Source organism: Plectropomus leopardus, chromosome 24 (assembly GCF_026936395.1).
Source record: "Plectropomus leopardus strain MGB_pleo_1.0 chromosome 24, ASM2693639v1, whole genome shotgun sequence".
In the NCBI taxonomy this organism is placed as follows: Eukaryota; Metazoa; Chordata; class Actinopteri; order Perciformes; family Serranidae; genus Plectropomus; species Plectropomus leopardus.
Window position 1 is genome coordinate 1,736,251 of NC_142199.1, and position 14,136 is coordinate 1,750,386.

The window sequence follows — 14,136 nt, forward strand, 5'->3', positions numbered from 1 at the left end:
CTGTCTAATTTTTTGGTCATTTCTTCTCTTCTTTTAGTCATTTTGTGTCCTTGTGATTACATAGTGTCCTTTTAGAGTCATTTTGTGTCTTTTTTGGACATTTTATTTTTTTCTTAAGTGATTTTATGTCTCTTTGTCATTGTATTGTAGGTGATTTTAACACTGATTTTTATAGAAAACACAAAAAATTGGGTCCTTGAAAAGTCATGGAAAAGTTTTGACATTTTGTTCATGAAGACATGGGAACCCTGGATTATATATATATATATATTTTTTTAAAAAAGGCGTTGCTGTGAATGAATTTTCTTCCACTAATCAATTCGTTGATTAGCTGTTTATGGCTCCTCACAGTTTGGGTGCCATGGTAACGTCTCTGGCCTCCCTGAGCGCCTCTGCAAGCCATGATATCAGGATGCGGTTTGTCTCCGCTGGCTTTTCCATCTGAGTCCAGTGTCCACAGTCCTCAATGTGTCCTCTGCTCAGGTTGGGGATCTGCAGTGCACAGATACACACACACACACACACACACACACACACACACACACAGGCATCTGTGTAAACATTTTCTGTCTTTTATCTTTCTTTACTGAAGTATTATAAAGTGTGAAAAAGAACCCCCCCCCCCAAAAAAAATAAAAATTATAAAAAAGGGGAACGCTTCAATTTTTTTAAAGAAAAGGAAAAAGGAACCCAAAAATACTGAAATTAGAAAAACACCCCCAATTTATTTAATTATTTTTTTTTAAATAAAAGAAACGAAAACAAAAAAAAACCCTTCGAAGTTATACAAAAAAGAAAAATACCTCCTTCAAATTAATTTCCAAAAATCTATAATCATCTCTCACCATGTCCTCCATCCCTTTGGTCAGGGCCGGAAGCAGCACCGGGTCTTTACCTGCCGTCACCATCAGCGCCGGCATCAGCAGCTAACACACACACACACACACACACACACTGGGGATTATTTTTGTTATTCACATACTCATTCACAGAGTCCACATTGACACAGATTGTTGTTATTCTGTTCCCTCAGATCATTTTGGGACAAATGTATGTCCATACAGTGACCTTTGATGTGAAAGTCCCAAACAGGAAGTGGGACAGCATGAAGGGACAGACAAGCACATTGTTGTGTTTCTATGGATTTGTCGATGGTAATCAAACAGAAAAACACCAGAGTTGTCCTTCAAAGCTGCTAACTTTGACTTGAAAGTGATTTTCATCTGATGGAGAAACAAAATCACTGTGACAACAATCTGCTGCAGAGCAGCTGCTTTTAATTTGGTAACTGAGGTCCAGAGCTAATCGGGCTGCAGCTGCTGCAGGAGCTCAGGACAGAGAGCAGCAGGTGAGTCTGACGCTGCACATTCACACTCTTTCAGCTGCAGAAAAAGGACAACCGAGAAAAACTGGGGCCTTTATGTTGTTGTTGTTGTTGTTGTTGTTGTTGTTGTTGTTGTTGTTGTTGTTGTTGTTGTTGTTGTTGTTGTTGTTGTTGTTGTTGTTGTCGTCATTTTGTGAGAAAAATCTTGCAGGTAGAAAGACAGTTTTAGTGTGTGTGCAGCTTTTTGTTTGTTCAGTGTGTCACAAACCTTCCCAGTGGGATGAGAACACATCCACCTCCAGTTCGCGTCCCCATTTCTGTACCAGTTCAACGGTCTCCTGTGAAATAAAAACAACAACAAAGTGCTTTACATACATGTCAATTTTTAATATGTATATATATTACAAAAAACAAAAGCAGGCAACAGCAGCTATGTGTAATCTGTGAATATAAAACAGCTTCCACAAATGCAAAAACAATATATCAACTCAAATATTTCAATAATTTAAAATAAATCTGCAAATCCACAAATTCCAAAAAAAGAATAATAAATAAAAAGTGTGTAAATTGCAAATCAACAAATATATAACTGAGATTCACAAAAGAAAACGTTTTAATTTATAAAAATGAGAAAAAAAGACCAACAAAAAACTCAAAATTATATGAAAAAAAAAGAAAAATATATCCCCAAAACTCAAAATGATTTAAAGGAAATAAAAACAGAATCAGAAACCCTAACCCTAGAAAGAACAAAAACTTAGAAAAAGAAAAAAAAAACAACAACAACAAAAACAACACAGAGTTGCTAAAAACAAATGGAAAAAATATCCAAAACCTCAATGATTAAAAAAAATATCAAAAACTTAAAAATATTTTTTTAAAAGGAAAATAATACTCAAAACTCAAAATGAATTTAAAAAAATGAATGGATGAATGAATGTAATGATAATAATAATAAATAACTAACTCTCTAAATTATTTATTTTTTAAAAATCATTCATTTGTAAATTACATATAAATGCATTTACGGGTATTTTTTGTCTTTATTCGTAAAATTTGTGTATTTCTGTTTTATATTTGCAAAATATTCTAGTTGGCATTTTTTGGGGGGTATTTCTGGAAGTTGTCTATATTTACAGATGACACACACGAAGTGTTGATCTGTTCACGAGTAATTTTGACACAAATCTGTCTCCGTACACAGTGAACATGTTTTCAGTTTTAGACAAAAATTTTGTGCAAGAGCGAGAAAGCTGGATGAAATGTGAATGAAGTTTTGTGAACGACCTGAAGCCTCGCTCTCTGTACTGGCTGACATAAAACTGCAGATCGGCCTCCGTCAGCATGGAGCTGCGGGGAATCTGCTGCGGCAGACCCACAAACAGACCACCTGTAACACACATAAACACGCACACACCACACATACACACACATGCACACAGTTATTAACAGACTCTCAAAAGTATTTTTAAAAATGTGAAAGAATACCCCCCAAAATTAGAATTGTTATAAAATGAAAAAATATTTCCCCTAAATTAAAAAAAAAATATATGATTTTTTTTCAAATACAAAATTATATTTAAAAAAATGTTAAAGAAACAAAAACCTAAATTCACTCAACATTATTTAAAGAAAAATTTAAAAAGAACATAAAAATGCAAAAATGCAATAAAATTTCCCAAACAGAAATAGAACCCCAAAAAACTCCTTTAAAAAAGAGTCTGTGAACGTTTTGATATGTGTTTTTAGGATCGAGTCTCACCTCGAGCACAGACTCCTGCAGTGCTGAGAGCAGGACGCTGCGCCTGAGAGGAAACACTCATTTACTCAGATTGTTTCACACAACTTATTCTGCATGGTGTGTGCGTGTGTGCGTGCGTGCGTGCGTGCGTGCGTGCGTGCGTATCCTCACAGCTTCAGCACTGCTGAAAAAGAAAATCTTAAACGTTCTCTCCAAGTCTTCCTCCAGCTCGGCCTCGGCTACGCCCTGCAACACACACACACACACACACACACACACACAGGTTATTATTATAATTATGTTTTTTGTTTTTTTTTAACTGTGCTGTACCTTTTACTTGATGGTGATGGTGGTGATGATGATGAGTACAAATAAATATCACATAACGTGGTTAGCACAACAACAACAAATCAATATGATCCATATCAATATCAGTAAATATAGATGGCAAAATAGTAATAATAATAATAATAATTAATAACATGTAACATATAGGTGCTTAGCCATTTCAAAAATTAAAATAAAACATTTAAAATAAATTACATCAAAAAAGGTAGGTCTATTAGATGAATACATCAGTGCACAGTCATAGTGCATCAGTCCATTAATACTAGAAGGATAAAAAAAAATGTTTAAGAAGTCAATGGTAATATATATAGCTGGTAAATAAATAAATTAATTAAAAACTGTTTCAGTTTACGAGCCAATATCAACAAATATAGCTGTCAAAAAATAAATAAATATGTAAATAAATAAAAATAAAAAAAACTTGTGGTTTAAGAGTCAATATCAATAAATCTAGCTGGCAATAGGCTAAATAAATAAATAAACGCAGGACAAGGGATTATTACAACAAATAGAAAAACATACATGTAGTATTTTGAAATAAGTTATATAATTGGTATATTACATAATACATTTACATTAAAATATTAAAATTAGAGGAACAAACTGTAAATATGTTATAATTTGTGTGTTTGTCTGCAGCTCAGATTGTACTTCTTGCTAATGTCCACCAGAGGGCGCCATCAAACCAGAAACCAGCAGGTGAAGTATTGAGGTCTTCAGCTGAAATAGAAGTACTAATACCACATTGCGGTAGTACTCCACTGCAAGCAAAAGGCCTGCATTGAAAGCCCGACTAGGGTAAAAGTATATAAATGTACTTCGACAGGATGATTAATGCGTAAGTGCGCTAAAGACAGACTCACCACTTTTTGGAAGTAGAGCTGGTAGTCAAATATGGGAATCGCCTTCAGTTTCTCTGAAAAACTCTCAGAGGGATCCACGGAGAACATCGGAGTGTTGAGGGACACCACCGCACTTCACACAACAACAAACACGTGTTACTGCATGATGAATTATTTGTGGAGCGTCCCTGAATCTGTGTTTACCTGACTCTCTCAGGGTACCAACTCGCCAGCGTCCACACCAGAGCGCCGCCCCAGTCGTGACCCACCAGGGTGACCCGCGGTATCGACTGCGAGAGGCCACATGGACAACAAACACATGTGAGCAAAACACCTGTACCTTAATTTCACTTTGCAATCAAATACAAACTATTTGTGTAACAATGTATTACTTAAATAAAAGTATTAATACCACGTTGAAAAAGCAATCTGTTACAGATGAAAGTCCTGCATTGAGAATGTTACTTAAGTAAAAGTATAATCATGGAAGTATACTAAAGTATTAATAATACAATTACCTCATGCAGAAAAATCTTTTTTTTAAAAAAAACACACACACACAAAACACCCAGAAAACTCAAAATTATTTTTTTAAAAAAAGGAAAGAAGCATTTAAAAAATTTTCAAAATTATTTGGAAAAAAAAACACCATATAACTTAGAATTATTTTTAAAATTGTAAAAGAATATCCCCAAAACTCGAAATTATAAAAAAAGAAAATGACACCCCAAAAACACAAATCTAAAAAGAAATACAAAAAACACTCAAAAGATGAAAAAAAACATCCAAGAAATCCTTCAGAGAGAAAATCTCAAAATTATTTCAAGAAATGAAAAAATGAAACCAAAACAACTTAAATACTTTTTTTCCCCTTAATACAGGGGGAAAAAAAATCAAAAATTGTTGGCAGTTAATTGCCTGTCAATCAGTCTATTAATCAACATATTGCTGCAGACATTCTTGTAAAACTATTTGGCAATTTATTTTATTACAAATCAAATAAACATTTTTTTAAGCAAAAATCTGAGTTTGTTGCCACTGAGTCTGGACTATTCAACACTACAACACCCAAAAAAATCATTTAACATTAATGTGCGTAAAGTGCTGTTTACTCACCATTTTGTCCAAAAATGTGATTAAATCCTGTAAAAGAGTAAAATGTTTTACAGCATTTAATATTATTCTATGGGTGCATAAATAATAATTGTCATACTGTGAAAAGTAAGTTGGTGAATTTGTACCTTGCAAATCTGCTCCTGAGAATATTCCTCGATGTCTGTCAGTGGAAAAAAAAAGACACATTTATTTTATTTTATTTATCTCTGAATTATTTGGAAATGTTAAGATGTGTTTTTGATTGGTAGGTCACCTGGGGGCGCTGTGGACTCTCCGTATCCCTTCATGTCCAGAGCCAACACCCTGAAGCCGGCTGCTGCCAGGGCGGGAATCTACCAGAGAGAGAGCGTGCCACGTCAACACACAGAGGTAGAAAAAAAACAAAAACATGCCAAAAACTGATACTTTATACTTCTAAATACATTTACTGTAGTACATTTATCTCATAGCTTTATTTACTTTAAAAATTAAGATTTTTACAGTCAACAGACATGAAGCATTTACTTGTCACTGAGTATTTTAGTGCTGTTGTTTTAGTATTTTCGACTTAAGAAAAGTATCTTGTACTTGCATTTTCCTGATTCTTTTCTTTTCATGTCACATTTTACTCCACTACTCCACTACAGGGAAATATTGTACTTTTTACTTCACTACGTTCATCTGAACGCTTTAGTTACTTTACAGATTTCTGCATAATATAAAAAATTTTCCTGATCATTTTCCTGATCATACTTACTTAATTTTACTTAAGAAACATTTTCAGTTGAGGACTTTGACTTGTCAAAGCGTGGTAAGTACTTTTACTCAAATGGAGGATGTGAATACTTCCTCCCCCCCGTTAACACATTACCTGGTACCTCCAGGAGTACCAGCTCTCAGGGAAGCCGTGACACAGCAGAACAGGTGGACCTGATCCCATTTCAACATAATGAGTCCTCACACCAGGCTGAAACACACACACACACACACACACAGGAATTGTTAGTATTAAAGGAAAATTTTGCCACCTTTTATGTGGATGTCAGTGTTGCTGATAAATGTAGTAGTTTGAATAATTAAATAAATGGGTGCGTGCTGTATTAAATAATTTGGAGTTTTGAAGATAATCCCCCCTCAATGTTTGAATAATTTTGAGAGAATTTTGTGGTGTGCTTCATTTTTATTTTTTTTATTTTTTTTTCCTAATTTTGAGGGAGTTTTTTTTATTATTTAGAATTTCAAGGGCCTCTTTTCCTTTTTTTAATTTTAGTTTTTTAGGCAATTTTTTCTATTTAAAAAATAATAATTTAAAGGTTTGGGTGGGGTTTTTTTCTGCTGCAAAAAAAAATTCAGCATGGGCAGTTGTTCTCTCGTGCAATGCATCATGGTACATGTAGGAACTGTCTGTGCAGAACTCAGCTTCTTCAGTCAATAAAGCACACACAGGAGAATTTATCGCTTCAATTTATCATCAACCCTGAGTCGACATCCGCTAAAAAGATGGTGACTTTTCCCTTTAGTGCCACAAGAAAACATTTCCAGCGTGTCTTACTTCATTTCTTATAGAGATTACAGGTTCAGTATTGATGCTGATACAGAATATTACCCTGATGGTGATGTATCCGTGAGACACGTCGTCAGGGCTGCAGGATGGTGGAGGACTCTGTGCTGCAACAGCCTGAAACACACACACACACACACACACACACACACACACACACACACGCACACACATTTGTTATCATGCTGACATTTATTTGTTATTATCATCGTCATCATCATCAATATTAATTAATCTATTTTTTATTGTTAGTATTTTTTATTTTATATGCACTGGTACACAGTTTATTTTGATCACTTCATCCTTAAGTCCAAGTAAACATTTGTGCCAAATTTTTTTTTAAATCCCCTCAAGGTGTTCTTGAGATATCACATTCATAAAAATGAGATGGACGCGAGGGGAACGTTTGTGCCGACTTTGATTAAAAGATCCATCACGTTGTTTTTGAGATGTTGCCTTAATGAGAATAAGACGGACAGAAGGTCACAGTGACCTTGCCCTTTGACCACCAAATTCTAATCATTTCATTCTTGAGACCAAGTGGACATTTGTGCCAAATTTCAAGAAATTCCTGCAAGGTGTTCCTAGGATATTGCATTCATGAGAATGAGACAAACACGTGGTCAAAGTGACCATGACCTTTTATCACCCTTAACTAATTAGTTAATCCTTGACTCAAATTGGATGTTTGTGCCAAATTTGAAGAAAGTCCATGAGATTTCGTTTTCACGAGAATGGGATGGACAGACAGTCCGAAAATATAAGTGGGAAGACAAGAAAATATTCAACTTCTTGTCTTGCATATTGTGCAGTTTTAGGGGAATTTTTGTTTTGTTTTTGTTCATATGATTTAAGTATTATTATTATTTATTATTTTCGTCAGCTACTCATATGTAGTGCAGTAGGGGAACAAAAACACAAGATACACAGGTACAGAAAAAGACACAAGACACGGTACAACTCAGCGTCCAGTTATTCGTTTTCCTTTCTCTAAAGTATAAAGATAAAACTGTATTAGTCCAAACCTGAACTCCAGTAAAGATGGCTAGTTTTTTCAGTGCGTCATCCAGATTTTCCACCAAGATGGCCTTTATCCCCGCTCGCTCTGCTGCCTTCACACCGTCCTCATCTGCATCCAGCCACAGAGCCTGAAATGAGAATCACATGCTCACCTCACTGTACTGGTTGTTTTTTAGGGAGGTTTTTCCACAATAAACAGTTTTATACACTACCGTTCAAAAGTTTGGTATCTGCCACAGTCAGACATCCACGTGGTTGTATGCCTACACGCACCACTCAAGTTACACTTAAATATTACAGATTAGTTTTGAAAAATTATGTGTCTTATGGCACCATACATGATGATGTCACTGTGATGTTGGCCTTTGACCTTTTGGGTGTAAAATGCCAAATATTTAATTTTATCCTGTTAGACATTTGTGTGAAATTTGAACGTATGAATTCTCGAGTAATGGAAGAAAAAGGTGTTTTATGAGGTCACCATGACCTTGACCTTTGACTTTCAACTACCAGATTCAGTCTATTCTTGAGTCCAAGTGGACATTTGTGCCAAACTTGACAAAATTCCCTTAAGGTCATTTTCAGATATGTGTTCAAGACAATTAAATGGATGCAAAATCACCGTGACATTGACCTTTGAACACCAAATTCTAATCAGCTCATCCTTGACTCTGAGTGGACGTTTGTGCCAAATTTAAATACATTTCCTCAAGGTGTTCTTGAGACATCGCCTTCAAAAGAATGAGGTAAATGCAAGGTCACCGTGACCTTGACCTTTGACCACCACAATCAAATGATTTCATCCTTAAGTCTGAGTGGACGTTTGTGCCAGATTAGAAGACATTTGATATTAACAGTGTACCTGTTGTGATGTCACTCCCAGGTGCTGCAGAGCAGCGCTGAACATGGAGGGCTCGGGGACCCTGTGACCTGATCGACAGGACTGCAGGACCAGGTCAAAATGTCCACCCAGCAGAGAGAGAAGACGGGCTGGACCGTCTCCAGCTGCGCAGTCATCGTCTACCCAGTGATTGGCCAGCACGGCCGTCAGTAACCCTGACAGGAGGGAGGAGAAATAACAGCCTCGGATCATCAGGTCAGTTTATCAGATGGTATTTAACCCACATTTAAACTCTAATCTTTACGTTTTGAGATTATTCTCAACATATTTTAACTTTTTAACATTTTGACTTTATTCCTAATATATTTGAAGTTAATTCTCTACATTTTTTAACTTCATGTTTAATATTTTAACATTTCACTTCATTTTAAACATTATATTTTAACTTAATTCTCAACATTCTGACTTTATTCTTGAAATGCAACAAACCCCAAAACAAAAAAGACCCTTCCTCCTCTGTTTTTTTGGGGTTATTTTTTTTTATTTTTTTTTTTTTTTGCCTGGCACTAATGCTGACATTTTAACTTCATTCTTGACAGTTTGACTTTATTCTAAAAAATTATACTTGAGCTTTATTGCCAAAATTTTGACTTATTTCTCAAAATTAAAAAAAACGAAAACAAAAGAAAAACAAAAAAACCCCAAAACAAACAACAACAAAACACTGAAATTTTCACTTTATTCTCAACAGTCTGACTTTATTCTGAAAATGATATTTGAATTTTATTCTCAACATTTTGACTTTTTTATCATATTTTATGGCCATGAGCTCCAGTTATCTAAAGTAGGTTCATGAATGAGGAGAAAACTTTTTCGTTAGTCAGCCAAAAAAGAAAAGATGCACATGTACCACGGTGACGCAGGCTGGCAGCAGTCTTCAGCACGGCGGGCTGGACGTCCATCATCGCACCTCTGAGCTCCTCCAGCAGGCCGCTCACTGACCAATCAGACGGCAGCGTCACACCCTTCACCTCGGCCTCCTTCACACACTCCGCCTCAAAGGCCGGGATCATCTACACACAGTCCAGCCCAGTTTCAAACCCGTATTCTCAACATTATGACTCAAAACTCAAAATTAAAATGACAAAACAAGCAGCATCCTCTGACTTATTTTCTCTTATGCCTGGCACTGTTAAGCCACGAACTGAAAGACTCTTATTTTCTTATCATTGTTTTGTTGTGACCTAGAATTGTGTTTTTTAAGTATACCTAGTGAAAGAGGGTAGCGGTGGGCCGTTTAATAGCTACATTTAGTAACTAAGAGAGTGAGAGAAAGACAGTGTAATCAATAGCTGGGTTTCCATTACAGATTTGCAAAAAACTTAAGCAATATTTTCCAAAATTAGTAAACAATTGTGAGATGACTGCGTTTCCACTGAGCGATATTTCATGACTTTTCTATCGCAATAACATTCTAGTAACCATGGCGATGGATGTCCTAAACATTAGCCGGTTTATTTCTATTGCAGCCACTTCATAAAGCCGACCTAATATCTTTGTATTTTCTTTGTCTCCTATAACAGGTAAGAAGATCCCGGTCTCTTCCTCTGTCCGCACACTCTGAGTCATGTTTTGTAGAGTGTCTTGTGACTTTGTTGTACTTTTTCTTCTAATTTGGTAATTCGGTATTCCACATTATTTGAGCTATAAAAGCAAAAGAGTTTTCATTGCAGTTTTGCAAAATATGGCTTTTTTCGAATCACCTGAAATACCACCTCAAGCTAATGTAAAAATATATTTGTTATTGGCTGATGTTTTTTTAAAACTGACGTGTTTCCATTAGGCGTAAATCCTATTGACAATTTCAGTTTGCGCAATTTGAGGGTTAATGGAAACCTGCCTAATGTCAGCTGTGTGTGCGCTTCCTTTGTTTGTCTCCTGCAAAGAGGAACAGGTCGGAGAAAAGTTTGCATAAATGCTCAGACAACCACAGAGACGCTATACTCAACAACTAACACGTCAATAAGCTGAGTTGAAATGAGAGGAGTTGTCCTGCGTCCTCTGTGGTTCTCCATGCCGGTTCAAGTTCAGGCAGGCGCTGAGACTGAAACCCGAAACCCTACAGGCACTGATACTGACTGTTCGACTGACTGCTTGAAATTTAGACTTTATTCCAAAATAATATTCCATTTCTCAGCATTTCAACTGTAATCTCAATTTTTTGACTAATTCTCAAAGTGCAAAACAATAAAATGCCCCCCCCCCACATGTCTGGCCCCATTACTCTGCCTTCTTGACACACCTGAGAAAGCGTGATCTCGCCTCTCTCCGCCCGGCTCATGGCGCTGTCCTTCTGGGACGCCACACCTGACAGAAAGCCACTAAAAAAACACACACAGTGACACAAACGACAAGACTAAAGGCTTTAAAAGAAGCGAGTCAACGTGTAAACGTCTGTAACATGACAGGGAGTCCAAACGGTGACATTAGAGGGAGGACAAACTGACACTGAAATTTTTTAGGTTCAAAAGTTTCTTTCTTTCTTGAGGTTGGGCCTCTTTGCTCAGGGCAAAAAATCTGAGTGCTCCAGCATACGGTAATATTTTATTTAACAGCCTTCTTCAAGCTTTGTGTAACCGCTTTGTGTTTATCTCACTGCTGTTTCAACGAGACAACGCTCCATGTTTGCATCAGTAAAATAAAACATACAATTTAAAAAGTTACAGCAAAAACATCACATTTAGGAAGTAAATTAACAGCAAACCACAATTATGCATGTGTACTAAGCAGAATACAATGCTTCAAATCATAAGGTACGAAAAGTTTCCCTCAGGATCTCCTTCAGACATTAGTCCTTAAAGTTTTACAACATCTGTGATGTATTAGTACCAGTTTTTTTTGTTGTTGTTGTTTTTTTGCATCTCAAAAATTTCACAACATTTCAATTTTATTATTTAAAAAAAAGGGAAAAAAGCACATGCCTAGCACTTGAACTGAAATTTTGACTTCATTCACAACATTTCTAATCTATTCTCAAAATTTATACTTTATTCTGAACGTTTTGATTTTATTGTTGTAATTTCGGCTGAATTCTGCGTATTTCAACCTTAATCATTTTGACTTCTTTTCGAGTTATATTACAACTTTATTCTTAACATTTTGACTGTTTTTTATAGAAATGCAAAAAAAATCCTCTTCTGACATATTTGCTTGGCACCAATACTGAAGGACAAAACTCTAGTTTTTTTAAAGTCCATATAGACAGAAATACAAAAAATGGTAAAATAAAGTGGGATCCCTGAAACCTAAACAAGTCCTGAAAATGTCTTCTGTCACTGATTTAATGTGCAGTTTACTCTTTTTTTTAGTCTCTTTTTACTTCTTTTTTTTCTGTTTAGGTGTCCAATAACTTTTGGCCATGGATGTGTGCACCTGTCATCTAAACCTGTTCCTAATTGCACCATGTGTTTAAGAGTTGCAGCAGTTTAAAATTTGTCAAATTCCACTTAAGCATTGTCTCTTTCACTGATATTTAAAAAAAATACAAATTTGCTCTTTTTTTAAAGATTTTTTAAAACTCATGACAAGGCTAAAAATTTCAAATTTGTTCAGCTTTTATTATTATTTATTTTATTATTATTATTATTATTATTATTATTATTATTATTATTATTATTATTATTATTATTATTATTATTATTTATTTTTGTATCTTAATGTGAGATACATTACATTTGTTAGAGGAAAAAACGCCTTTAATCTGGACTGGTCCTTTTTTTTTAACAAGTTGCATTAAAGTCCTCCTTACCATGGCAGGTTGCGCAACTCCTCCAGCTTGCGGAAAACTGCCTGCGGTCTAGAAGAGACGGCAACTCCCCAGAAGTTGAACAAGATGGCTATCTTGTCAGTCATCTCCTCTGAGCCTAGGCGAAAAGATTGTTGGTGTTTACGAATTGGTTTTCCCAAAAGCAGTGTGTTTTCTGTGCTGCTGGTGAAACTTTGAACTCTGCACACACTTGCGTAACAGGAGCGCCCTTTCCTGCACGCCAACACGTGACTCAGAAACCGGATTTATCATAGATCCATGGGACAAAGAGGGACGTCCTTATAATACATCCATGGGACGTCCTCTGTGTGGTACATTTACTCAATTACTTAAAACTTAGTACTTAGTAAAAAATAACTCAAAAAATTGCGAAAAATATTGTAAAAAAGTACAAGAAATAAACCTGAAAACTAGTGCAAAAAATAAAATGACAAATAACAGCAAAAAAAAAAGAAAAAAAGTTATGCCCCAAAAAATTGAAATTACCTGAAAAAAAACATGCCTGAAAAAAAAATTAATTCTCAGTGTAATTGGTGTTCTTTTTTAGTGCATTTTAACCCACACCTCAGACTCGTTTACTGGTAGCCCTATGCCATTTCGAGCAGCCACATACAGTGTGCTTTATCTAACCTTAGCATATCATGTAACTAACTGATAAACCAAACACTATACATTTAAAGGAACATAGAGCGTTTAAGTTGAAATAGTTGAAATTTCTTTTGAGTTACCAACAGTGTCATGTGATTTAGGAGATTTAGGACTGTTCAAGAGGCAGAACCCCCGCAAAGCAAGTGGGCCGGACTCTGTCTCTCCATCCACCCTGAAGCACTGTGCTGATCAGCTGTCTCCAGTGTTCACAGACATTTTCAACACCTCACTGGAGACATGCCACGTACCGGCCTGCTTCAAGGCCTCCACAATCAGCCCTGTTCCCAAGAAGCTGAGGACAACAGGACTCAATGACTACAGACCCGTCGCCTTGACCTCTGTGGTTATGAAGTCATTTGAGCGCCTCATGCTTCCACACATCAAAGACATTACTGACACACACCTGGACCCCCTACAGTTTGCCTACAGAGCCAACAGGTCTGTAGATGATGCAGTTAACCTGGCCTTGCATTTCATCCTCCAGCACCTGGACTCCCCAGGATCCTATGCCAGGATCCTGTTTGTGGATTTCAGCTCTGCCTTCAACACAATCATCCCAGCTCTCCTGCAGGACAAGCTCTCCCAGCTGAACGTGCCAGAATCCACTTGCAGGTGGATCACAGACTTCCTGTCTGACAGGAAGGCAGCATGTAAAGCTGGGAAAACACATCTCTGACTCCCGGACTATCAGCACTGGATCCCCTCAGGGCTGTGTTCTTTCCCCTCTGCTATTCTCCCTGTACACCAACAGCTGCACCTCCAGTCACCAGTCTGTCAAGCTCCTGAAGTTCGCGGACGACACGACCCTCATTGGGCTCATCTCTGATGGAGATGAGTCCGCCTACAGGAGGGAGACAGACCGTCTGGTGTCCTGGTGCAGCTTGAACAAT

At 36.6% G+C, this 14,136-nt stretch overlaps 2 protein-coding genes across 3 annotated transcripts in view; one reads left to right on the forward strand and one right to left on the reverse strand.

Annotated features, from left to right (window-relative positions):
• Positions 1-246: 246 nt before the first annotated feature.
• Positions 247-12,716, reverse strand: ephx2 (epoxide hydrolase 2, cytoplasmic). 2 transcript variants are annotated; one of them, XM_088074233.1, is made up of 18 exons: positions 12,581-12,716; positions 11,075-11,153; positions 9,683-9,845; positions 8,794-8,987; positions 7,937-8,059; positions 6,957-7,028; positions 6,222-6,317; positions 5,625-5,703; positions 5,497-5,531; positions 5,372-5,398; positions 4,460-4,545; positions 4,277-4,388; positions 3,237-3,311; positions 3,087-3,129; positions 2,612-2,714; positions 1,593-1,662; positions 846-926; positions 247-475 (listed from the first exon to the last, which is right to left on the reverse strand). In XM_088074233.1, the coding sequence occupies exons 1-18, from the start codon at positions 12,682-12,684 to the stop codon at positions 464-466; spliced, it is 1,554 nt and encodes a 517-aa protein (XP_087930359.1). In that variant the 5' UTR covers positions 12,685-12,716; the 3' UTR covers positions 247-463. The 2 variants fall into 2 exon arrangements, with proteins under 2 accessions (XP_087930359.1, XP_087930358.1); XM_088074232.1 differs by having other exon boundaries at positions 247-492.
• Positions 8,892-14,136, forward strand: part of LOC121965823 (uncharacterized) — a 42,136-nt gene continuing 36,891 nt past the window's right edge. Inside the window, exon 1 of the mRNA XM_088074225.1 lies at positions 8,892-9,027. The gene's annotated coding sequence lies outside the window, so the exon portion shown is untranslated. The remainder of the gene's footprint in view (positions 9,028-14,136) is intronic.

Excerpts from the sequence above, each read along its gene's own strand:
- ephx2 (XM_088074232.1), bottom strand. The coding sequence starts at position 12,684 with ATGACTGACAAGATAGCCATCTTGTTCAACTTCTGGGGAGTTGCCGTC. Across the intron at positions 9,846-11,074 it reads GCGAGATCACGCTTTCTCAG|ATGATCCCGGCCTTTGAGGC; the intron begins GTGTGTCAAGAA and ends GACTGTGTGTAG. Across the intron at positions 7,029-7,936 it reads CCATCTTTACTGGAGTTCAG|GCTGTTGCAGCACAGAGTCC; the intron begins GTTTGGACTAAT and ends TGTGTGTTTCAG.